Source organism: Diabrotica undecimpunctata, chromosome 2 (genome assembly GCF_040954645.1).
Source record: "Diabrotica undecimpunctata isolate CICGRU chromosome 2, icDiaUnde3, whole genome shotgun sequence".
Lineage (NCBI taxonomy): Eukaryota > Metazoa > Arthropoda > Insecta > Coleoptera > Chrysomelidae > Diabrotica > Diabrotica undecimpunctata.
In genome coordinates, this window is record NC_092804.1 from 118227845 (window position 1) to 118254461 (window position 26617).

At 32.2% G+C, this 26617-nt stretch overlaps 1 protein-coding gene across 2 annotated transcripts in view; it reads right to left on the bottom strand.

Annotated features, from left to right (window-relative positions):
* Positions 1 to 26617, bottom strand: part of Cbp53E (Calbindin 53E) — a 579284-nt gene that overhangs the window by 187272 nt on the left and 365395 nt on the right. For both annotated transcript variants that reach the window (XM_072523348.1, XM_072523347.1), the window contains 2 exons: positions 24951 to 25007; positions 24714 to 24794 (listed from right to left, as the gene is read on the bottom strand). In XM_072523348.1, the coding sequence (XP_072379449.1) occupies positions 24714 to 24794; positions 24951 to 25007 (138 nt within the window). The remainder of the gene's footprint in view (positions 1 to 24713; positions 24795 to 24950; positions 25008 to 26617) is intronic.

Here is a 26617-nt window from a genome sequence, read left to right on the forward strand (position 1 = left end):
TGCTGTGACCATTTTGAGACAAAGAGTCACCTATCAAAATTGAAACCACTAAAACTCAGTAAAATCAACGTAGATGACTTAAATATTGCACAACACAAATTGGACCAATATTCAGAAGAACTGGACCATATTATGAGCCAATCATTCATTGAGGAACATCTACCCTTATTCACTATATTAACCTTATCCCTGATTATTATCCTAGTTATCTTATACTTTCTCTGCAAATACCGAACCAAAATATTCCCAAAAATTGCAATCTCCTTGTCCCAGGATCAGCCTCCAACTCCACTACCACGCAGAAATTCCATTAGACAGAAACTTCAAAGCTTAACCTCCTTCAGAAGAAGACCCAATGTCCAACAGGAAAGCGAAGCAGAAACACCAATTACTCTGTAAAAGTCAAAGCAATGGCATTGACTTTTCACTAATAAGGGGAGCTGTTATATGAGAAAATATTAACCTTCAACTAGCTTAAGTTCGCCGACTTCAGATTTCATCATCCCATTCCCATAGAAACCGCTGAGCACGCATTAGAACTTTGGACGAGCCGTTGGCCAATATTCATGGGAACAGCGATTCAGCACTTCATACCAAACATATAAATTGCCATTTTCAGATGCCGGAAACACTCTTAGCTGCAACTTCGACCAGTCCAGTTATTGTAGTCATTTTAAATTAATTTAATTTTGTACTATTATTTAATATTTAATTTGTAACAAATAAAGTTCTTTTTTAAAAAGTCAAATACGTGATTAGTGATCTAACATATATATATATATATATATATATATATATATATATATATATATATATATATATATATATATATATATATTTATATATATATATATATATATATATATATATATATATATATATATATATATATATATATATATATAGTACAGATAATAGTCTAACATCCCATTGCAGGATCACTACGTTCATAACGTAGTTAAACAAACTCACATTTTTACATACATTTAGCACCTTCACGGCGGTTCGCGACCCCTAGGTCCTGTACATGTAATGATCTTAAATTTTTGTAGAAATCTTTCTTGACTTATTCCCAATATTCGAAATGCGTATTTTCACTATTAGTCAACCGATGTCGATAGTTCAAAGAGCGCCTTGTGTAGAATTTCGCGGCAAATCTCATAGTAACCGAAATGAAGTTCGTGACCCGGGCGACCCTAGCCGTAATATAATAATAATTTTGATCGTAACACGGTACGTACCGCGGAGGTCATCCGATCTTTTTCGATTTTGTGTCAAAATTGAAGTATTGTATTAACCTTTGAAGGTAAGCTATTATTACCTATAGATTTATTTATAGTTTTTACACAAAACTACACTAATATTTTAACAAAAACACATTAAAATTACTATAAAGTTTTGGTTTATTTTGCAAATCTAAACCATTTTAGACACAGATATTTTTCCATTGTTTCATAATTGAATACCTACTACATGATTCTATTTATAAGACACAAGGTAGAATCTATATAAAATATAGATGTATGTGTGTAAAGATGCTTTGGATTATAAAATAAACTTTTAATTGTTTATTTCATTGCACTGTGCCTTTTATACAAATATGATATTTGTTCCAGTATTTCAAAAATGGACAGAAAAGAGACCAAAATATTAAAACTAGCTCTTGAAACTGAAAAAGAAAACCAATCTTCTTAATCAAAAGTCATTGTACAAAAACTAGTAGATTATGACGAGTCACCTGCATGTTCTGTTTTTTCGGAAGAATCTGGTAATAACCCATTACAAGAGCAAAATGGAAATTATTTTGGAATGGTTACAAGAGTTATTCATGAAGAAACAGTAAATCAAGACAATTATATTAGGGAAGATGTGTTGGAAGGAGAAATTGAATATGACCCCTCTGAGAATACTACTATGCGTGAAAGAACTAATATCGAAGTATCAAGTGACAATGATGATGAGCCATTTTCTAGTGATGATTCTATAAGAGATAGAAACTGCATGCCGTCTTCTGAAGAAGAGCCAATTTCTGAAGCAGAATCAGATTTATTTTCTGCTTCAGATGCAGGGATCAAGATAATCAATACTCTGACCAAAATGTCACTAACATTCGAAGTCAACAATGTGATCTATGGGGGCCTATTTTTCCGAAACTCGACCCGTTTGTAACAAATTGTACACAAAAGTTAAATGTTAATATGGAAAATATCAAAGAACCACTGGACGCTTACATGCTTTTTTTAACCGACGATGTTTTGGAACTGATTATTAGTGAAACTAATATGTATCCAATTCAAAAATTAGATATTTCCAAGAAAAGTAAGAAAGGAATTGAATGGAGTAATACCGATAAAAATGAAATTTTATTATTTTTTGCAATAATTTTAACAATGGGCTTAGTTCCTTTGCCAATAATTAGTGCTTATTGGAGTAAAGACGAAATGTTTCATAATGCATTTGTAAATTCCATCATGCCCCGTGATCGATTTTTAACATTGCTCAAATATCTACATTTTTCCGATAACACCGTTGCTAGTGAAAATAGGCTTTGCAAAGTAAAACCATTGCTTGATATACTGCTGGAAAACTTTAAGTCTGTCGTGACACCTGGCCAAGAGATTATAATAGATAGAAGCATGATTCCTTGGAGAGGCAGATTGTTATTCAAACAGTACATTCCGAATAAAACACATAAATATGGCATCAAACTATACAAATTATGTACAGTAGATGGGTATACGCACAATATAATAGTTTATGCAGGTAAAAACTACGATACGGTTAATATTAGAAGTAACAGTCATTCAGAAGACATTGTACTAAAATTAATTTTAAGTTTAGGAGAGAAGGGCAGAATCTTATACGCTGATAATTTCTATTCCAGCATTTCTTTAGTGAAGGAATTGTATCAAAGAAATATCAAATATTGCGGAACACTTCGATCTACTAGAAAAGGGATTCCAAAATCTTTTGAAAGAAAGATGAAGAAATCTAAGGTGTATGGAGAAGAAGGACGGAATTTAAAAATAATAAAGTGGATAGGTAAGAGACCAGTTTTGATAATCACATCTGATGTCACACATGAAGCGATCCTTGTAGAAACTGGTAAAAAGATAGAAAAGGTAATGAAATAAAAAAACCAAATATATTATTGATTACAATAAAGCTAAAAAAGGTATGGATATAAGTGATCAAATGTCCGCCTATTTTACGGTTTTGATGAAATCAATAAAATGGTTTCGAAAACTTTGTTTCGAGTTGCTTTTTGGAACGTGTCTTGTAAATGAATGGGTTGTTTTTCAGTTAGCCACAGGAAAAAAGTTGCCTATGATGCAATTTAGAAGGCAATTAGCTCGGTCATTAGTTACTACGGATACTAGAGATAAGATAAATAAAATAGCAAAACGAAAAATCCATACAGTTGTAAAACCGGAGGGGAAAGGGCACAAACCAAGAAAAAAGTGTGTAGGATGTTACAGAATATTACGGAAATCACTTTCAAGTCGAGAAGCGGATAAGAAAGTTAGAAAAGTAATCAGCTATTGCGCTGATTGTACAGGTCAGCCAGGATACTGTCTACGTTGTTTCAACGAAAACAATGTAAATTAATTCTTAATGCATATTTGTTAATTTTGTCCAGGTATTTCTTTTATAAATAAAATACAAATTTTTTTTTTAAAATTAGTCTTAGTTTTTATTATATTTGTTTCCTGATAAAACCTTGTATTTAAAACATAATTGTCGACATTTATTTGACATATTAGAATTTAAAGAATATTTGTTTATATGGAACAAATAACGTTTAAAAAACGGCACTATTAGGGACGCCGGAGACCCGATCGTATATGAATAAAATATTGATACAGGACGCCCGTGGCCCGAACCGTATTTTAATAGTTTCAGTGGAAATACCACCCGTCGTGAATGTGTTAGGAATAGGGGAATACATTGATAAGAGGTTGCCATATATTATTAATTTAATAATAATTAATTTTTGAACAAAAATTTTATTTCGAGAAACGCTACTGGTTTGAAGTGTTAGTTATGTGAGTTTTTAAAGCATGCGTTGTCGATAAATAGACATATTTGGAGATTTTTGAACGGAACATAGGATTTTTGATACAATAACTGAAATCCCCTGATTGGCAATTAACCAGTGTAAATTTCAATATAACATCGCGATGTTTTATAACTAATTAATTTGTTCGCTGACAGTATTGTTCCGTCTACCGATTTTTCCTCAAACACGTATATTTGGATATTCGTAATTCTGTATTTTTGTGCAGATAATAATAATGTTTTATTAACAACAAGGTTGTTTGTGTTAATTAGGTATTATTTGAGTTATTAAATTTCTATTTTACATTACTACATTTATAATAATTCCAAATATTGTTTATAATTTTAAATTTATAAGGGTGTATATTATGATATACCAAAATATACTGATTTTTGCCAAAAGCATCTACAGATTTGGAAACAGGTCCACGGAACATTACTGGCTGAGCAAACATGTTTGCTTTTCAATAAAAAAACCATAAGGTGATATTAAAGAAGTATTTCTAGCCATGTATACAAATGAAAAAGAAGTACAAATTTGAAAATGATATTTTGGGGGCAACTCATACCGTGACTTTAAATTGATTTACTTGTGTCTATGAAGATAAGCCAATCCCGACACAATCCCTATTAGTCGTATTATTAAAAAATTTAGAACAGATTTCATCGATTCCTAGGACTTTATGGTCTTTGAGTTTTAGGATGGCATTTGACACTTCTTCTCTTGTTGGATCTTCACTATGTAGTTGACACTATAGATTGTGATGATTTTCTATATTGTAGCCTTCTTCAATATCGTTTATATTTAGATACATACAGAGATAAGTTAGATATATAAAAGAAGAAGGCCAGGTCTAAAAACAGCGAGATGAAACTTAAAAACATCTCAACACAGTTGCATGATAAACATCTTGCCATGTTTCGTTACTAAAGAAATTGTTGAATGCATTTATAGCGCCTTCATGTGTTACTCTGAAAGTATTCCAAACTGATGTAATAGTTAGATTAATAAATGTCAACCTCAAAAGGAATATATCGTGATCCGATTCAGTATTTACATTTACAGTACCAATACAATGCTCACAATTTGTATATGCCTGATCTAAAATATTTCCGCTTGTAGAAATCGACCTTGTAGGTGTAAAGTTCCTGGGTAACAATCGATAAGATGCTAGAAGACTAGAAAATCTGTGTGAATTATTTAGTGTCATGGAATTTACATTAAAATCGCCTGTTAAAAATATGAATTGATTGGGTTTAAAATTTGAATTTAAAATAAGATTAAGTTTTTCATAAAATACATCAAATTTTCATTTAGGAGATCTGTAGCAAACTAAAATTGTGTGTTGATTTGAATTATAATGACACTTAATCTACATACCTCAATCTCTTTTTCAACACAGTACTGATCCAGTAAAATGGAACTAACCTTTATATCATCCCTTGTCCAAACTGAAATTTGCTAAGAGGGTATTACATCATAACTCCTTGGTTATTGGTCCGATTGGAGCGTGTGATACGTTAAAAGAAAGGGAAAGATATCACGAATATACTCTTATAGAAAAAATAAACACGGCGACTACCAAAATGGCACTACCCAGCGTCTTCATTATTAATGAACGTATAGTTACATACGAGGTGTCAGAGGGCACGATGGATAAAAACAGTTTAACTAAAAGACAAATTTTGATTTATTGACTTGAAGAAGGCCTCTGGCTTAGTACAAAATAAACAACTGAATTAATCCTAACATGCGATATAGCAAATTAAAGGGAAGAAAATACCAAATATATTAAGTAAAAAAAACAATCAAGGCGACCAAAAGGGTACTACAGAGTATCTTCATTATTAATGAACGTATAGCGGCATACAAGATATCATAGGACACTATGAATAAAAATAGATTTACCATAAGAAAAAATTTGATTTATTGACTAATAGAAGGCCTCTGGCTGTATATAAAATAAACAACTGATCAAGTCCTAACATGTGATATGAAAAATAAAAGGGGAGGATATAACGAATATATTCAGATAGAAAAAACAAACAAGGCGACCACTAAAAGGGCACTACACCACTACACAGTATTTTCATTATTAATGAACGTATAGCGACATACAAGATATCATGAAGAAGACCTCTGACTGAATAAAAAATAAACATCTAGCCTAATACTAGCATCTTCTTCTTCTTCGTCTAGCCATTCACGTCCACATCTGAACATAAGCCTCTTCAAGTCTTCCTTTCCATTGTTTTTTATTGTACGCTACTTGTAGCCAATTTTTCCCGGCAGTCCTTTTCAGATCATCTGTCCATCTCATAGGAGGTCTGCCTCTGGGTCTTTTGTGTTGGTATGGTCTCCAGGTTAAAATTGATCTGTGCCATTTGTTTAGATCGCTCCTAGCTACATGTCCAGCGTATTCCCATTTCAACTTTAATGATTTTTGCACCACATCGGTGACTTTGGTTTTCTGTCTTATCCATGTGTTTGTTTTCTTGTCCTTAAGTGATATACCTAGCATTGCTTTTTCCATCGCGTGTTGAGTGACTCTAAGTATATTCATATTCTTTTTTGTGATTGTCCATGTTTGTGCCGCATAAGTTAATATCGGAATAATGCATGCATCAAAAACTTTAGATCTAAGATGTAATTGAATTTGTTGATTTCTGAGTATATAGTTCAGTTTACCGAATGCTGCCCAAGCTAACTTTCTTCTTCTTTTTATTTCTTCAGTTTGAATTTCCCTATTTAGTATTATTTTTTGTCCTAAGTATATATATTCTTCAACTTTTTCTATAACTTTATCGTTTCAATATTGTCACGGAGTCTTCTGAGTGCATGACTTTTGTTTTATTTAAATTCATTTTCAGTTCTATTTTAGAAGATTCGGTATGTAGTTCTTAAAGCATGGTTTGCATTTCTTGTAGGTCAGTAGCTATCAGGATTATGTTATCTGCAAATCGTAGATTACTGAGGTAGCGGCCATTGATGTTTATTTCCTTATATTTCCAATTTAGGTTTTTAAAAACGTCCTCCAAAACTAAGGTGAACAGTTTGGGTGATAAAGTATCTCCCTGTTTGACTCCCCTGTTTAATGGTACAGGGTTTGTGTGTTCATTTTCATTTAGGTAGTATGTAGCTGTAGCTTGGTTCATAGTTTCTTTTATTAAGTTAATATATCTGCTGTCTATTCTACAATTTTGCATTGCGTTTATTACGGGCGTGTGTTCTATGGTATCGAAAGCTTTTTCGTAGTCTACAAATGCTAGGAAAACTGGAAACTTGTATTCGTTACATTTTTCTATTATTATTTTTGTGGTTAACAGGTGATAGGAAGTTGAATAGCCTTTTCTAAAACCTGCCTGTTCATATGGTTGTTATTCGTCTAATTTCCTTGTTAGTCGAGTAGTTATGACTTTGGTGAGTATTTTAAACAGGTGTGACAGTAGGCTGATGGGACTATAGTTTTCCAATTTTTGAGTATCACCTTTCTTGTGTAATAAGATTACTTTAGAGTTGTGCCAGCTCTTAGGGACTTTGCCCTGATGTAAACAACTGTCCACAAGCTTAGTTACAATTGCAATTAGTTCCTTACCTCCTAATATCATATCTGTGGTAATATTATCTTCTCCTGCAGCTTTATTTCTCTTCATATTTTCCAATGCTGTAGTTACCTCTGAAATTGTTACTTTTGGCATTATTTCTGATCCAACATTTTTTATTAATTTCCATGCTGGTCTCATCTCATCATCTTGTTGATGTGTTCTGTAAAGTTCTGTGTAAAATTCTTCTATTCGTGTCAGTATGTTTTCTCTAGTTGTGATTTCATTTTCGTCTTTTCCCATTAATGATATCATCTGACGTCGTCCTAGTGTCGGTCTGAGGCATTTCTGACTCTTATTTTTTTCAATAGTTGTTGCTATTAATTTTTCGTTTTCTTTTATTTTTTGTTGTCTGATTCCTTTTCTAATCTGCCTAATAAGTTCTTTATATTCGTCGGTTCCCCTTTTGTTAGATTTATTTAAGATCTTCCTTCTTTTTATTTGTTGTAATATCTTTTTTGTCTAATTTCTTTGTCTAATTCATTGTATGTTGTTTTTGGTTTTTTCAGTTGCAGAAGGCTTTTATTCACTGTTTTGGTAATAAGGTTATTTAAATCATCAATATCATTGGAGTTTATCTGCTGCATGCTAACTTGATTTAATGCATGCGCTATCTTTTTATTAAATTCACTATTTTTGATTTCTTCAGATGTCCATTTGTATCTTTTTTCATGTATTCTTTTTCTTTCTAGTTTTTTGTTAATTATTAGTTTTGTTCTTATTAGTCTATGATCGCTTCCTAGGTCAAACTGATAGCATATGAATACTAGCATATGACATATCAAATCAAACCACGTGAGACATATAGTAATATAGTATAAAAAACATGATGTCAGGTCAGAAGTGCACTAGGTATATACTTTATATTTACTTGGATTGTATGCAAAAACTTATATACAAAAAACTGAACTGACTGTAGATGACAATTGATTGGATCCCCCGTCGCATGCAACGGGCAAAGTTACTAGTTATTATATACACATCACAATACTTTATTTAATTTGTTAAATTTTAATATATGTATTAAGTATTTATTCTGCTAGATAAATTATTCTAATTGTGAAAGGCCATGCCAAATTACTTTATCATTGTAAGAGCAAGCCAAATTACGTTATCATAAAACACCAGCCACCAGAGTTTACTAAGTAAATATTGAATATTCCTGGGGAAGATAAAAATTACAACTAGTCGACCGTAAAATACTGGAACTCTTGAAACAACTTTAGTTCTGAATGATATCCCGTTGCTTTCTACAGTTAGTTTTCTAATAAAAATTGAAATTGACAATTTATACTACCGTCTTTCCAGGATAATAGAATAGAATTGAGATGGTGCTCGCTTCTGCGATTTTATCGACTTTTAACAAGTTTTAAACCTCATTTATATTTTAAAATGAGTTTACTAAACACTTTACTTTTTAAGTTATTTTTATATTAAAGTGTTCAATTGTGTCCAACACTATGACACATTTTTAAATGATATTATTATGAATATCCTAATATGAATATCAAATCATTATAAAAACAGTGGTTACAGTCCTTAGTAGCAATGTTAGTATTTTATTTTTAGGGACTTCTTCGGTTAACTTCGATAACCATATCCTGCTGTATTCTATTGATGAATTTGTCACACTGTTTGCTTTATTTACGAGCCCTATTAACTATACAATGGGTGATCAAATTATTAGAGCCACCTAGTAAAATTCAATTTTTTTACAAAATGGGTATATAATTAAGTTGTATATGCGTTTGTTTCCATTTGATTATCCTGTAACACTTTATGAAAGTACAATAATAGTCTGGCAATAGTAGCAATACAGCGGGCGTGGCAATACGAGACTCAGATGCCACTGTTTGTCAGTGCTGTGTAGCCTAGCTTGCAACTCGTGTACATATTATTTTGTATCCTTGATGTTTAGAGTAATAAATAAATAATTTTCATTGCTCTCTTGTGATATTCTGACTGTCGTATACTATTTTTTGTGAATTTAGCAAACATTGCACGTTCGTTACACCAGTGGCACCAGAACATCCTGGGGAAAGCCAAATACATTTAACCAAGAAAAATAGGGGAAATAAAAACTTTATTATCAAACACTAATCACTCCAACAGAAAAATAGCATAACTTTCTAAAGTTTCAAGGGCAACTGTGTACCGTATGAGGAAAAAATATACGAAAATTTGGATTTGACTCCATGGCGCAAACAAAAAAGTGATCGAAGAAAAATTCCACGAGGTGAAAGAAAAATTAGAAGTATTGTCTTGGCAAACAGAAAACTACCTATAAGGATTTTAAAGAAAATTATGCGGAAGTCTTGCATCAATATTTCACTAATGGCAACTCGTCGGCGAAAAAAGAATCTGGGGTTTTTAACCTATCGCCTTGCAAAAAAGCCGCTACTCATACCATCCATGATTACTATTTAATTAATTGTTTGTTATTCGAAAATTGCTGACAACTAAATATTGGAACATTTTTTGCTTGCAGTCCGTGTCTTAATCCAATAGAAACTCTGGCACAAAATGAAAAAACGCCTAAGAAATAACCCTGTCTATTTTGCCACAACTACGTGCTAAATTGTAAGAAATATGGGATAGTTTTACCCTTAAATTCTGTAAAAGTCTAGTTGATACAATGCCTAATAGAGTTTAGGTTCTTATTCAAGGCGACGATATGCCTTTTTAAGTTTTATTTTAATTTGTTAAAACCTCTTGTTCCAATATTTAGTTTTCAGCATTCTTTCGCTATCTAACTTTTAACTAAATAAAAAGTAAAATGTTTAGTAAAATCATTTTAAAATATAATAAGGTTTAAAACTTGTTAAAAGTCGATAAAATCGCAGAAGCGAGCACCATCTCAATTCTATTCTATTATCCTGGAAAGACGGTAGTATAAATTGTCAATTTTAATTTTTATTTTTCAGAATGAAACATTTTCGAGTCTTCGTAATACCAAAGTGATGACCTGATGCACCGTCATGCAACTGACGCAATGCTTTTGACACTTTACTTTTAGGTACAATCAACTGAAGCTTACATTGTGTACCATCATCGTTCTCAAAGGTTCTATACAGAAGATCATCTTTTAGCATTAGGCAATTCCATTGGCTCCAGTAACACTTGACTTCTGGACTACATGCACTAATGTCTTGCCAAGAAGGTCTTTCATTTCGACGCATCCAAACCAATACTATTTTGATACATGGATCATCTGCTTGAGCGTCTTGTAGCTGTTGAGGCTGCCATTGATCATTAATGACGGTGGTTTGTCTCACGGGGTAAATTCGTTCTCCTGATTTAAACAGTGATTACAATTTGCACTGTATGGCCGTCTTGACTGAGCATCAGCATTTGAATGACTTTTTCCAGTGCGGTGTTCGATCTGTTTTAGCTTTCTGACTGTTGTATTATTCTCTTGCATTTTACAGCGAATGTGATCTACGTCGCCACCATTCCAACATCTGGTTTCGCGTCTCTTCGGCATCGTGTTACGAACTGCTTTCCGTAGGAGTTCCTCCAGACGTTTATCGTTTTGTTGTCGCTCTTTTCAGAGGTTTGTACTCGATAGCTCCGTGAAGCTCGACTAGCTGTCTCGTGTTCCAAGACAATAGCGAGCGCTTCATCTAAAACTTTCGGTCTTGCTAGTCGTAAATCTTTCTGTATTTCACTGTCTCTTAACCCATTGATGAAAGTATCTACAGCAATTTCTTTCAATATGTTGTCTGATGCCTCTGAATAATCCAACAGCGCTATACGAGCAACATCTGCTTCAAATTCTTGCAAACTCTCACTTGCTTGTTGAATTCTACTTCTAATTTATATTTTGTAGAACTTTCTTCGATCTTTATTAAAACTGCTTCTTCTGCTGATTAAAATGGAATGTATCCATGGAATGAGAACATTCTTCAGTCGTTCTTGGAGGAACTTCTTGGACCCACTACAGTCTTCATCGCGTTCAGTTGCTCCCGCAACTGTTTTACTGAAAGTTCTACTGGCAACATCTTTAGTCAGGCACACACGTACTTTTTTTTGAAATGTTGTTTTCACAAAGATTACTACCGAACTACGCAGATGTTCCCGACGAACAATACTTTTCGAATAAACTTTAACTCATAAAAGACCTGCTTATATATACAAGTAATTATGTACTAGAATATTCTGGAGTAGTCCAGCTCTATCCTTCCCTCCGAAAGCACATCGAGAATGCCAACGATCGAATATTCTAGATCCATACTTCTAAGAACTTTGACACGTACCACGCATCGGAGATGGGTTATTTCGTTACAGTATGTTATTTAAAAAACATAAATAATCCTCGATATGTTACTGACTTACTAATAGTAGTATTTTCCTTTTATTAACTTCCTCTTTTAATATGAGTAACCAGATCCTGCTGCATTCTGCCTATGAATTTGCGACAAAATTGGTCTCATTTAGCATAATTAGAGCCGCTTCTTTAATTTTTCTTATTTTACCATCTGTTTTTTAGGACTATATTTAAATCGTTCCATGAAATTCTATGTTCATTTTTTTATGCGTATTTATATATTTGAGATATGTCAAATTCTCTATTTTTAATAGATTTATGTTTACCTATTCTAACATTTAATCAGATACTGTTGTAATCAGAAACTTTTTCTGAGTTATCTAAAATATAATGTGTTTGAAATACAGTGTTATTCCTCAATAAATGTTTTAATAAAATCTTAACAGCAAATTTTTGAGACTTAATGTTCAAGTTTTCTATTCAGCTGTAGTGCTTTAATAAAATCAAAAATCTTCGCCAAACAATTATTTTTTGAATTCCACTAACAGTAGCTGTTCCTTTTTTTAAAGTACAAAGAAATTGTTTTTCATACTTTCATATTGAAATTGAGAAATCGTAAATTCTTATCCAGAGATCCACGACTATTAACTGATGGGCTTCAACGCAATACTTTAGATCTATTTACACTCTAAAATACATATACTCGTACATACACATAATATATAACAATTCTGAAAAATGATATTATACAGCTGAAAAAATCAGTACTGAGATTAAAAATATGAAACGAATGCAATCTTCTAACTTAAAAAGCCTAGAACTGGGAAATTAGAACCTGTATTAAAAAAGTTGCTTTTATGTACTAACAGTACTTTGATTGAGTGTAACGAGTGCGTCACTTTAATAATCCTTTCGTCACTTTTAAATAAAATCTTTAAATTAATATTCATTAAATATCTCTAAGGAACTTTTAATTTCTAAGTTGGTATTAAGCATCGACTTCAAGCGGGAGTTTTGGAAAACTATATACATGCCTTCTGCGACTCGTGGAGACTCTTGTTCTGACCAGGGAGAAGTAATGTGGATTTAAATCAGTAGGCGGCCCAGGGATGTGATGGCATATGTTTTAAGAATATTAAATTTTATGTTTTTTGGGAAGAAAAGAAGTTGAAGAAAAGTTTTGGTTGATTTTTATGTGTGAAACTTTTGGTTTATAGCCACTTTGAGCCGGTAAGTGGATTTAATTATCAATAAAAAAGAAAGTATAAAAACCAGCAGCCACTTTGATTTCTAAAATATTGTCATTTCTTCTTTAATAGTTGATATATGTATATCTGTAATTTTCACATCATTTCATTAAGAAATATTCTAAATCTGAATCTATTAATAATATAAAATCATATGTAAATTTTATATTTTTCTTCCCAGCCTTAAAAACATATAATTATCTATCTTTGTTCAGTTTCTAAAAATATTCTCTCTCGTATTGTTCTTTTATATTCTAAAATATATCCAGAGCATGCGTTGTGTTGAAATTATTTATTTAATCAATCCATATTATATACAATATTGTAAAACCATTCGAAGGTAACATGTTTACAAAAACAATAAGGTTTTTTTTGCCTTAATCCAAGGTTCCTTAGTAACTTTTTGTATTACAGGGCATTATATACAACATTTGTATTTGTTTCGATACAGGGCAGCGTCAAGCCGCTTATACGTATTTCGACCTCTTTAGGTCTCAAAAATCTAATACCGTTATTATGTTTTATTTCTTCACTCTGTTTGAAGTAACGGAAACTGAATTCCGTTGTCAATGAAGGTGCAATGCATATTTTAGATTCCCCCCTTGCTGAGTAATTCATCAAGCTGTTTGCTTTGCAAGTTGTAGAAGGCACAGTGGGAAACATTTTAATTCCGTTTCGCCAGGTAGGAAATAGTGTGATTTCTTTTGCTGTTATAAGATGGCATTGTTACGTCTGTAAATAGTTATTTCGATAATTATTGGCCTACGACGGGATAGATTTTGTTTCAATTCAGAGCAGTGGCATATACCGCTCGCTCTGATGAGACCTACATAGGTCGAAATACGTATAAGCGGCTTGCCGCTGCTCTGTATCGAAACAAAAATCTAATAACGTCATTATGTTTTTTTTGTATTACCTTTCAAGATTAATTAACCTTGTATTTTTCCCTACTTCTTCTCAAGAGTATGAAGAAACGCTAACACAAATATTCGTGTTTTTGGATTTATTTTAATAAAAAGGGTTAAGTTATTACCTAGGCGGATTATACAACTGATCCTCAGGGTTGATTCTCGTCATTCTTAGCTGTCCCTTCAGAGGTCCAGATCTCTACCAGACTATTCCCGGACAACTTCAGGAAACCAGCCGGAAGGACCTTCCTCATTGATTAAAGTGTGGAACACTGTCAAATTCTACCAAGATTTTTTTATCCATCAATTTTAATAATTTTCTATAAAAGTTTTTTAACTTTATATCATACTATTTCTTACAATAATAAAGATCTGTCATATTTTTTAAATAATATTGAATAATATTTAAGGACTAATTGTCGACTACAGGTTGAGGTTTTAAATCCTCCCTATTAACTCTACTTTACGGTTTTTTGTGTACACATTTAATCAGAGAGTTCGTTATTGGTATTTTCATAAATATATATTTAAACTCCGTAAACTAATTTTCGAAACCAAATTCAGAATTTCGCTTTATTCTGTGCCTTCTAAGGATTGCAAGGCAAAACAGACGTTGATAAAGATGTTATTAGAGACATGGGGAATCTAAAAATTGCATTCCACAACATATCTCCACAACTAAGCAAAATTCTTAGCGAATTGGTTTCTAGTACTCGTACAGAGTATATCGGAATAAAAAGGAAAAGACAGTTAAGATTTGATTTCACATACAGGGCGCCTGCGCATCCGCTTATACGTATTTCGGCGTAATAGGCCTCATCAGAACGGCTTTCGCAGTCGCTCTGAACGTGAAAATAAATTTTTCTGTCTTAGGAAGCAACTCTAACATGGCTTCGTATAGACGCAAATAGCGACATCTGATAATAAAATCCGTGAACTAATTTTCGAAACCAAATTCAGAATTTCGCTTTAATCTGTGCCTTCTAAGAATTGCAAGGCAAAACAGACCTTGATAAAGATGTTGTTATAGACATGGGGAATCTAAAAATTGCATTCCACAACATATGTCCCCAAATAAGCAAAATTCTTAGCGAATTGGTTTCTAGTACTCGTACGAGTATATCGGAATAAACTGCGAAAGCGAAAGCGGATGCGTAGGCGCCCTGTACGTGAAATCAAATTTTAACTGTCTTTTTCTTTTTATTCCGATATACTCTGTAAGAGTACTAGAAACCAATTCGCTACGAATTTTCTACCCTAGTAGAAGGTAAAAGGTCCTACCCCAGTAAATTTAAGTTTACAGATATTCAGGGATAAATTTTTTATAATCAGGGAATTTTTTTGTATATAACTAGGTTAACTGAACATAAGTGGTGGTGGGTAGCATAAAGAATTAAGATAGACTGTATATATTTGGTTAGGTATTAAATTTGTTTTGAAGACTAAATATTTCAATTAAAACCTGCTTTTTTTTCATTTCAGAAAAAAGGGTATACAGCATTACAAGATACCATGGAAGGTATATGTTAATACTTTCCTTGCGCCCATTCACACCTTAGAGCAAATTCCATATTCTATCACTTACATTTACATCTATTCATTTTTTTTTATTATCTTGTCTATTTTCTTATTCTACGATCTCTGTAGGGCATGCAAAATGGCCGAATCCTCGTTGGAGTGTAAAGTAATCACTCTCCGGCACAGTCAGCAAGCCAGCCTTCAGTTTAGTTATATTTTTATATTCCAATTTGGTTACATTTTTTCTACATTTCAATTTTGTTATATTTCAAATTCATATTTTACATTTTCCTATGTTTATCATACCGATCTAATCTTTACCTTTGTGAGGATTAGTAGTTTCTTTACTGTATCAAGGTACATTTTATAGTTGACCATTCGTGGTGTACGAAGACAACCTTTCTTAATTCATTTGTTTTTTGTTACATTGGCTCTCTATTGTAATTTGTTACATTGACCCTAAATACTTTTTGTTACATGAAGTTATGTGCTCCCAAACATTCTTCCATTAGTTTCTGACTATCCTGTATACTTGATCTCCTTTAGTGTTAAATTTAGTATTAAAACTTTAAATTAAATTTTTAATTGTGGATTTAAGTGAATATTCAATTTTATTCAAGGATCACTAAAAAATAAGTATTTCTATATTTTGATTAAAAATAGTTACAATTTAGTTATCTCCAATTTATATAACGATATATCTCCACTTTATGCATTAAAACTTAAGTTGTTGAACGGGAAATGGATAGGAACTGTAATTTAATACCGATCACTTAGAATTGATTCCAAACACAAGTTAAGAGAACTTGAAATGTGACCTCGGAAATCGGGCGATTGAGTTACATTTTCCAATAAGGCAAATCTGCACATTGAGTGCTTCTTATGGGATTAAATCCATTTACATTATCCAAAGGCGGAAATGAAGTATTTATTATCATATTAAAAAAAAAATTGAATTGAATTCATTAAACTAAATAACTTAGATGAAAATAAATTCAAAATATTGGTTATCAAAAATTAGCATTTTTTATCGTTTAAAATTATTTTTATTTAACATTTTTTTTTTCATACGTTTTTCTCATTTGTGATTTAGTATTAAATTTAATTTTCTAAGACTTAATTCTCCATCAGAACATTACTTACTGTAATACAGATGTGTGCTTAATATTCTAATATACAGTTATGAGTGCCTTAAAAACCGGCAAAATAACGCAAAAGATAGAAAACAAAATACGTTGTGAAATAAAAAGAGATGAAAGTAGTAGAGGTAAGAAACTATCGATAGAAACCTTACATTACATTTACATTACATTATATTAGGACTATCGATAGTTTCCCACCTTTAGACGTTAGCTTATGAGCTAGTTGACTTCATTCATAATATTACAAGTTTGACGTCGAACATTAACATTTTTTAAATTTCGCATAAAGTAAAAACTGATTTAAGGCAATAAAGCAAATGTAAGTAAACAATTTAATTAGTAGTAATTTGATAATTAATTCTGTGTTGACGAATACAGAATAACAAGCTATGATAATTCTGTATTGAGAAGAGTGTATGCGACGTCTCCAATCATAGTTTATTATTGATCAATACTTTAATTTTGGATAAAAAAATACTCCTACTTAAACTGTTTTTACTTACATTACGTGATACGTATTATGGCCCGTTTTCACGCTACGTCTTATTGTACGTTTTGTGGGTCATAAAAAACGTACGACAAAATGTACGTTTTGTCCAGTGTATACACACTACGTTTTCCCTTCCGTTTTCATTCTCATTTCTAATTCAGAGTCTTGAGTTGTGTGAAGTTTGTTTAGTGTTTTTTTATTATGGAGGAAACACGGCTGCTTTCTTTTATTTTTTCAACTATAAAGATACTACGATTGAGGAAAAAGGGGATGAAGAGGGAAAAGACAAGATGGTCAAGAGAGTGGGCTTCTAAAAAGAAGCCAGTATTCCCACGTCTCGTTACTAAAAGAGGCGAACCAGATGATTGGCGCAATTATTTCCGAATGGACACCACAGCCTATTGTCAATTGCTAGAGTTGGTAACACCATACATATTGAAATAAGACACCTCATGAGAAAAGCCATTACACCCCATAAAAGACTCACAGCAACTCTCAGATATCTTACAACAGGACGCAGCGTCAAGGACTTGGAGTTCACAATCATAATATCCAAACCAGCGTTAAGCCAAATAATTCCTGAAACCTGTAATGCAATCTACTTGGTTTTAAAACATAACTACTTAAAAACTTTTATACAATTCAATAAATTCCCCGAGAAAATCGTGGGTGCGTTGCCGCAAATCTGACATTATTCTTTTTTTTTGGGAAAAATGAAACGAACTGCAGTGGAACTAGTCGTCAAATAAGTCAAGATCGGACGACTTGTCTGAATATGTATTTTCACGTAACGTTTTATCCTATCAGTTCTCGCAAAACTATGCTTCTCCCATCATTTCTACGATCTGACCTTGGATTTCATTTCGATTCGACAAGACGTACGTTTTGCTGTTTACATGCCACGTTTTATTGTATAGCATTTGTCCTATCCAACAAAACGTACAATAAGACGTAGCGTGAAAACGGGCCTTAACTATGAATGAAGTCAACCATCTAATAAGCTAACGTCTAAAGGTGGGAAATTTTCGATAATTCTAATGTAATGTAAAGTAAACTATAGATTTATATCGATAATTTCTCACCTCTACTACTTTCATCTCTTTTTATTTCACAACGTATTATGTTTTCTATCTTTTGCGTTATTTTGCCGGTTCTTAAGGCACTCATCCCTGTATAGCTTTACAACTTGTAAACCAATCATATTTTTCATTTGGTTTCACTAAGAGTAAACACTTTTGTTTTGATCTTTGTTTTTAAATATTTCACTATATCAGGGCTGCTTGGACTTGTAGTGACTCTGGCGAATCTAAAGTGTGTCAATCAACGGCTAGGTACGTCCTTAATAATTCGCCTCATAGATGTGGCTCCACGAACTGGGTTAAGTTCAGACCTGCACTTTAAAGAGTTCGAAATTCGGATAAGAATTAAATCCAAGTATCACGATCAGTAAAAGCCAAGTCCAAGCATCACGCCGGGCCCAGTTACGGAGAGTGCGGATATAACTGTCTCGTTTCTCCATTCATGAGCCCGACGAAACTTCTTCCCTTCCGCCTGCTTTATTATCCCTCTTTTAAATTAGCTTCACTTTCCTAGTTCTTGGACTTTAGAAAAACTAAAACAAAGGTTGGACTTCGAAATGGCTATACACGGGACAAAAAGACTACAGATACTCCAAGTTAACATCGTGAGCGCAAAATTACACACCACCTGATATAAGCAAAACCGCTCTAGATCGGAGCAGGCCTACTTATTGTTATTTTCATGATGCAGAGTCTTTGAAACTTGTAGATTTTTAAGATCAGCCAGAGAAAGGTAACATTCAATAAAGAAGCTTATACGAGGAAGATAAGTAACCTACAAAAAAACGATACTACCGAATTATAAGATTTCAGAGAGAAAATTATTAAAGCATATTTAACCACAAATAGTAGCAACGCTTAACTATCGCAATCGTGTACGCAGTCTATAACGATTATCTCTTAGATACATTATAAAAGTCTCAAAATTCTACCTTTTTTTTGACGATGGCAACACAAGTGACCTCTGTTCTTTCTCAATAGTTTTTCTTTTTTTTTATTTAAAGGCAGCCGCATCAACCATATTGGTTATTAGCGGATGAATTTAATGTAAACAATAATGATTTGATGAACAAATAAATAACATACTTATATGTGGTTCAATATGTTACAGTCTCTTAAAAATTTTACAATATTTTCACTGGTATACTCACTAAAAATATCTCTTATAACTGATGGAATTTTATTAGTTAGTCTTTTAGTACTATATTTGGGTCACTCCGTTAATACGTGTTTCACTGTTAACGGCAGGTCACAACTCGTACATTTTGGTTGAGGTTCCTTCTTCATGAGATATTCATGTGTGAGTTTGCTGTGTCCATTCGGAGTCTGGTTAATACAACCTGAAGGAAACGGCTAGAGACGTTGTTAGTCCATCGTCCAAAATTTGGTTTAATTTCTTTTAACTTTAAGGATTTTTCTTCCCAACATTAAGTCCAATTACATATCAGCTTTTGTTTAAAGTACGCATTGAGATCTTCTGCTAATGGTTTTATTATCGGTCTGATATTTGGGGACTTTGCTATTTTTTGATCATTTTTATCAGCTAGTTCGTTTCCTTTAATGCCTATATTGTGATGGTACCAACACGAAGACTAATGTTTTGTTTTCCAGCTGCTGCATCTTGTTTTTAATTAATTTAGCTATCGGGTTGCAAGTGTACATTTTTGAGAGTATATGGAGGGAATTGATTGGGTTAGTAATAATAAGGAATTTATCTGGTTTGACTGTTTGTATGTGATTTAGAGCTCTGTATATTGCATACAATTCTTCAGTTATCACAGTGGATTCTGTGGGCAATTTGAAACTTCTTATTATGTCTCTTATAACAAATGATGATCCTACACCAGAAGTTGTGTAAACTTGGATATATTCAGGGAAAGAAGAAAGTATTCTACTATAACTGCTGGTAAATATTTATGGATTAGTTTCAGATCATAGTAGGCTAAGATATTAACCAGGGAGGTGGCGTTGTTTTTGCTGAATATGTTGAGGGAAAGTTAAAAATTTCAATAGAATTTAAAATGTTTTTCATCCTTAATTGAAATGGTAAATGTGTTCTTATATTGATATTTGATAACGATGACTGAGTAAGAAAATGGTTGTCAGGTTGTAGTGATGATTGTTTTGAATCGTAAGATAGACTAAGTAATTTCCGTTGTTCATGTAATGATGGCTCTCCAAGTTCCCACTCGAGGCTTGCAACAGGAGTTGTTCTATAAGCTCCAGAGATTATGTATCCGTAATGCATTGTTGTGTATAATGTCTAAGATTTTTAAATTTGACTTCGACGCTGAAGAATATGCAATGCATCCGTAGTCCAATTTTGATCGGATTAGACTTCTATACAACAGTGATAATATATCTCCGTCAGCACCCCATTGTTTTTTGGCTAAACATTTAAGAAAATTTATACCATTTTGACATGATATCGCCAATTTTTTAATATGTGGTTTACAACTTAAAGTTTCGTCGAATGTTATGCCTAAATATTTTATCTCTGTACTTCGTTTTAAAAACTTTGTGCCGAATTTTAAGGCAGGTATGTTAGTGCGAATAGGCTTTTTGAAAAAAATAATATATTGTGTCTTGTCAGCTGAAAAATAGAATCCACTCCTATTAGACCAACTTTCGATTTTATTTAGTTCTTAAATTAAAAGTAAAAGTTTGACCATCGAGTTAATATTTTTTCCTTTGATAAACATTATCATATCATCAGCATATAATCTAGCCTGTGCAGGTCTCTTAAATTTTTTATAACATCATTCATTGCTATTAAAAAAAGTGTAGGGCTAATTGCAGATTATTGTGGTGTTCTATTGTCTTGAGACTTAATACTAGAAAGTTCTTCATTACTACGTTCTGAAAATTTGCGTTCATTTAGACAGTTATTTAAGAATGCCAACATGTTTCCTTAAATTCCCCAAGTCTGCAGCTTTGTTAATATTTTGTATCGCCATGCTAAGTCAAATGCTTTGTGGATGTCAAAGTAAACAGCTATGCATTTCTGTTTGTTACAGAAGGCTTCATTAATTTGACTTTCTAAATGTAAATCATTGTCTATAGTAGATCATCTGTAAAACATCTCAATGGACGAAATCCAGCTTGTTCCGGTTTAAGTAAATTGTGATGTTCCAAATGCCACATAAGTCTATTATTTATTATTTTCTCTAGCAATTTGCATGTAGAACATGTAAGTGATATTGGCCTATATGATTCTGCTGCTGTAGCCGGTTTGTTAGGTTTTAGTATAGGGATGACAATAGCTTGTCTCCATAAGTCAGGAAATTTATGTTTACACCAGATTGTATTAAAAAGATTCAATAAGAAGTCTAAAGCTTCGTTAGGTAACTGTTTTAAGAATATTGCGGGTATGTCATCTGGACCTGGTGATGTGTCTTTTAACATTTGGATTGTTTCTAATAGTTCCGTTTTATTAATTGGAGTATTTATGTTATCGTTATTGGCTATAATTTCTATTGGATTTGCTTCTTCTTTTTCCTGATATCGCAAAAAAGTATTGCTGTAATTTTCATTTGTCGATTCTTGTCTGTGTGTTTCAGCTAATTCTTCTACAATTTTTTTGTTTTCATTAATTAGGTTTCCATTTCGTTCTAGGTATTTTATTCCATTTTGTGTATTGACGCCAGATATCTTCTTAACTTTTTTCCATGCCGATGACATGTTTGTATTCCTGTTAATACTTTGAACGTATTTTTTCCAAGGCTCTTTTTTAGATCTGGTAGTAATTAATTTTGCATATGCCCTTTTTTTCTTTAGCTGCATTAAGTTATCATTGGTTTTATGTCTTTTAAAAGTATTTAAAGCTTTTTTACTTTGTTTTATTGCCAATTTACACTCCTAATTCCACCAGGGAACAACTTTGTTTTTTGTTATATACTTCGTTTTTTCCATTGCAATTGTTGCGCCAAATTCCCAGATATTTGGCGCAATTCTATAATCATTTCAAGTAAAAAACCTGTCCAATCCTATATAACTTCTAAATCTTTTCATCCGATTTTTCTCACTTGTACCTCCAGCAAGCTTTTTTAAAAAATAATACATAACTCTCTTGGTTCATAGGTTCATAGGGCTCAGTGAACCCTCTTGTCTTATTCTGCGACTTATTTCTATAGGTTCTGTAAGTTGTCTATCTATTCTGACTACCATTTTGTTGCTTTGGTAGATGTTTTCGATCATTTTTATAATATTTAGGAACTTCTGTATAATAGGAACTTTCCTATTATACAGAAGATGGATTACAGCTTTATGTCTTACTCTGTCAAATGCTTTCTTTAAGTCAGTAAGATACAGAAATGCTACTATAATTTAAATGGTAATAATTTCTCACTTATAAAAAACTTTCTGACTGGAAGAACCAATGGTAAACTTTCTCAATCTTTTCCTCAAAATCAGGGTCTCCCTAAAGGATCTCTGTAAAGTTTCAAAACGTTCTTAAAACTCCAAGTCATCTTCAAGGGGGTACTGATACTTCATTTAGTCTACAGAGCTCTCATCTGGTCTAAGCTCGACTGCGGTAGCTTTATCTATTCCTCTGCCTCTCGATTTGACATAGATTTATTCAACTCAGTTCATAATAGCGCGCCCCGTCTATGGCTCTATGACTAGAGCCTTTCGCTCTAGTCCTATCGGGAGCATGTACCGTAAATCCGATAAACCTCCTGTCAGGTTAAGACGACAATCTCTTTTACTTTCATATGCTGCATCAAGTTTATCCACAAACCCCTTCGATCACCTTGATTCTCTAATAACCACAATTCTATATTCTTTTAATAACAATATTCAATACCTTAATATAAAACCCATACCTCAATTAATTACTCCAATACTTAAAAATATTGACCTCCTTCTGACTAGTTTTTTCCTTTCCCTTTATTTCCTCCTGGGATAAAAATTTTCCTTCAATAGATATCTCCCTCACCATCTTTAACAAACATGAATCTTTTAACATTCTTATAAAGAAAGCATTTATAAAAATTATACAAAAAAATCATATGATTTAATTATCTATACCGGAGCTTCTAAAACTACGACTGGTGTTAGCTGTGCAGTGTGCAGTAACCGCTAAACATAAACTTGTAAGATCATCTAGGTTTACCTTATCATGCGGCGTTTGCACAGGCAAACTATATAGTATACTTTTGGCTTTTAAATGCATCTCCCACCAAAACAGAAATATCGCCATTTGTTCAGATTCCCTTTCCTGTATCCATTTAATCAATACAATTTTCACTGATTACCCATAGGTTCAAAATATTCATGGCATATATCAAAAAGTCTCTGCTCACGGTATACCAGTCTCTATTAGATGGCTATCTTCTCATACTGGAATCACTGGTAATGAAACAGCAGATCATTTTGCCAAAGAAGCTACCAACCATAGTGCTAAAACTCATTTTCATAAATTCAGTTAAGGACACATACGGTACCGTTAATGGTACAAATGCAAAACAACTCGTCATGAACTCCAACCGTTTATTGGTTATTTCTCCCTAACTAGAGAAGCATCAATTATTAGAAGACTCCAAATCAACCATACCAAACTTACCAATGCTTTCTTGATGTCCTCAGAAACTTGTTTGACTTGCCAGCATTGCAATGTTTACCTGACTGTAAAACACATCCTCACCGACTGCAAACAATTCACCAACCTATAAAAAGCACTGGACTTGAAACCTACTATTAAGGAAATGCTCAATAACCCTACAGAGATCACGAAAACTATACAGTTTCTATAAACTGTTCAACTCTACCACAAGATTTAACCTAATACCCTACTAGACATTAATTAAAGTGATATAATTAGTATTGGCTTTCAATATTTATTATATATTTATTATAATTGTTTCTGTACCAATGGCCATAGTTGTTGAGGTACTTTATGAAATAAAAAAAGTTGAGGATGCTGTCGAATCCTAAAATTTTTTTCTATTATAAAGGACGGAAAAGCATCGTTTCTCTAGATTCTGATTTAAAAGTTTCTAAATGTTATTTATCTTTCTTATGTAAACTTTATTTCTAGGTTTGTTGATGTCACCACAATGTCAGAACCTCTGAATTTGGACGTGAACAATTTGTACATAAAATTCAGAAGATTTTGTAATATGTGCGTCTTCTCTATTTTTCACTTACATATCAAAATTTGTTTGTTATTTAATTAAAGTACAACAGTTCAGTCTTAGATTCCTTTCTATTTTATACACTGGGTATACACTGTTCTATACATTGTTTAAATAAAAAATAACATTAATAAATGGTCTATAAATCATTTGGAATATTTAGCTTTAAAAGCTGTCTCCAAAGCTAAAAAATTATTATTTTAAATATGATCTACGCCCCTGGGAGATTCTAAACTTAACAGAAACTAAGAGTTTTTACTCACCATTGTATCGGTATATTCGATCAATTTATCTTCTGAGACATCATTTCTTTTAGCTTCTTTTAAAAGATCTCGAAGAAAATTCTAAAAAATAGAATATTGAAAAAGTTTTCAAAGAATAAAGAAAGGTTTTTATTTGTTAGCAGCTTAAAAAGAAACAGGAAAAACTTAAATTAGAATACTCTTCGTCTTTGTTTAAAACTCGAAATAAATCTGATTAAATAACGAATTGTTACTTACTTTTAGTTCGTCAGCTTCAATGTAGCCACTGCCATCAGTGTCGTACTCCCTCCAAATCTAAAAAATAAATATGTGGATTAAATATCTATATGTTTCTGTATACAGGTTATGGTATTGGTATAAACAATAAATATGCAATACGATTCAATTCGATAATCGATTCAATTTAATAATCAATTCAATTCGATTATTGATTCATTTCGATAATCGGTTCGATTCGATAATAGATCCGATTCGATTATCGATTCGATTCGATATTTGATTCGATATACGTTTTGATTCGATATTTGACTCGGTTCGATTCGATAATCTACTCGATTCGACTTAATAATCGATTCGATTTTATAGTAGATTCGATTTGATATTGGATTCGATTTTATTCGATTCTACTTATTACTATATCGTTTATTGTTAATCGTATAAATAAGATTCTATTTTATTTTATTTGATTTGATAAAATGTACAAAAATAAATCTATTTTAAATTGTGGCTTATTCCCATCAAAAATATTAAATTTTATTTTAGTTTATTCTATTTTACTTTATTAATAAATACGCACAGCACTGCTTTTACTATTCCATGTGGTAAGTAGTCGCGTAAAGTGTGTGGTCGCGCAATGTCTCGTTACAGTCGTTTTAGTCGTTACAGTCGTTACAGTTTTTAGTGTCGGTTTTATTTTTTTCATACGTCCGCGCGATCTATTGCCTTATTCGTAGCCCGCGATAAGAAAGGTATGTTTTCAATAATAATAATAATTTTTTTTAAGGGGGCAAAATTAACATTCTTAGCAAAATTCAGCTTATTCGATTGATTTTTAGAGGCCAAATCTCTAACGACTTGACTAAATAGGGCAATAGACCTTCCTTAAGGTTGGCATGCGGCAAATCTTCTAAACAAAATGATTAATATTATCTTAATATTTTGAAAATCATTTTCAAGATACACTAACTATTTATACAAAGGAAAATTCCTAATAGGGATAAAATATATTCGTAAAAGGAAATCAAAAAATCTTTTTTTTATTTTGATTAATTTGCATTAAATATATTTTTATATAATTTATATAATTATAACATAAAAATACCATAGTTTTATGGAGTTCGGCCCTCAATGAACCGCCGAAAGGCGTGTTTATTTTGGTCTCAACAAATTTGCAAATTTTATGCAGTAATTATAACAGTTTATTTATAAATAGTTAAGTGACAATTACATGAAACACCAGTAAGTGAACACATCATATTAGTTTTCATTAATATAACGTGATCAACCAGTTTTTGGTTGATTTGTAATTTAACAACTATCAATAAGATACGACTCAAGAAACATTATTCCAGTTTTATTACCTGTTTGATTACTAGTCAGATCCGTATTATTTTTAAACACATGTCCCGTGTTAAAATCAAAAATGGAACCTTATATTCAGAGTCTTTCTAACACACCAAATGTATCGAAATTACAAAAAAATACTAATAAAACCTATTTATCAGCAGCTTCTACACAATTTTCCTCAAAACATCAAGCAATTGTCTTCAGCGCTTTAGAAAATACGCGACTGCAAGATTACTTAATTCCTTTGGGTGACCTAATTCATCTCAAAACTATTATATTTTTCTTCAGACTATCCAATAATTGGATTTGCATGTACCTTGCAAACAAACAAATTGTGG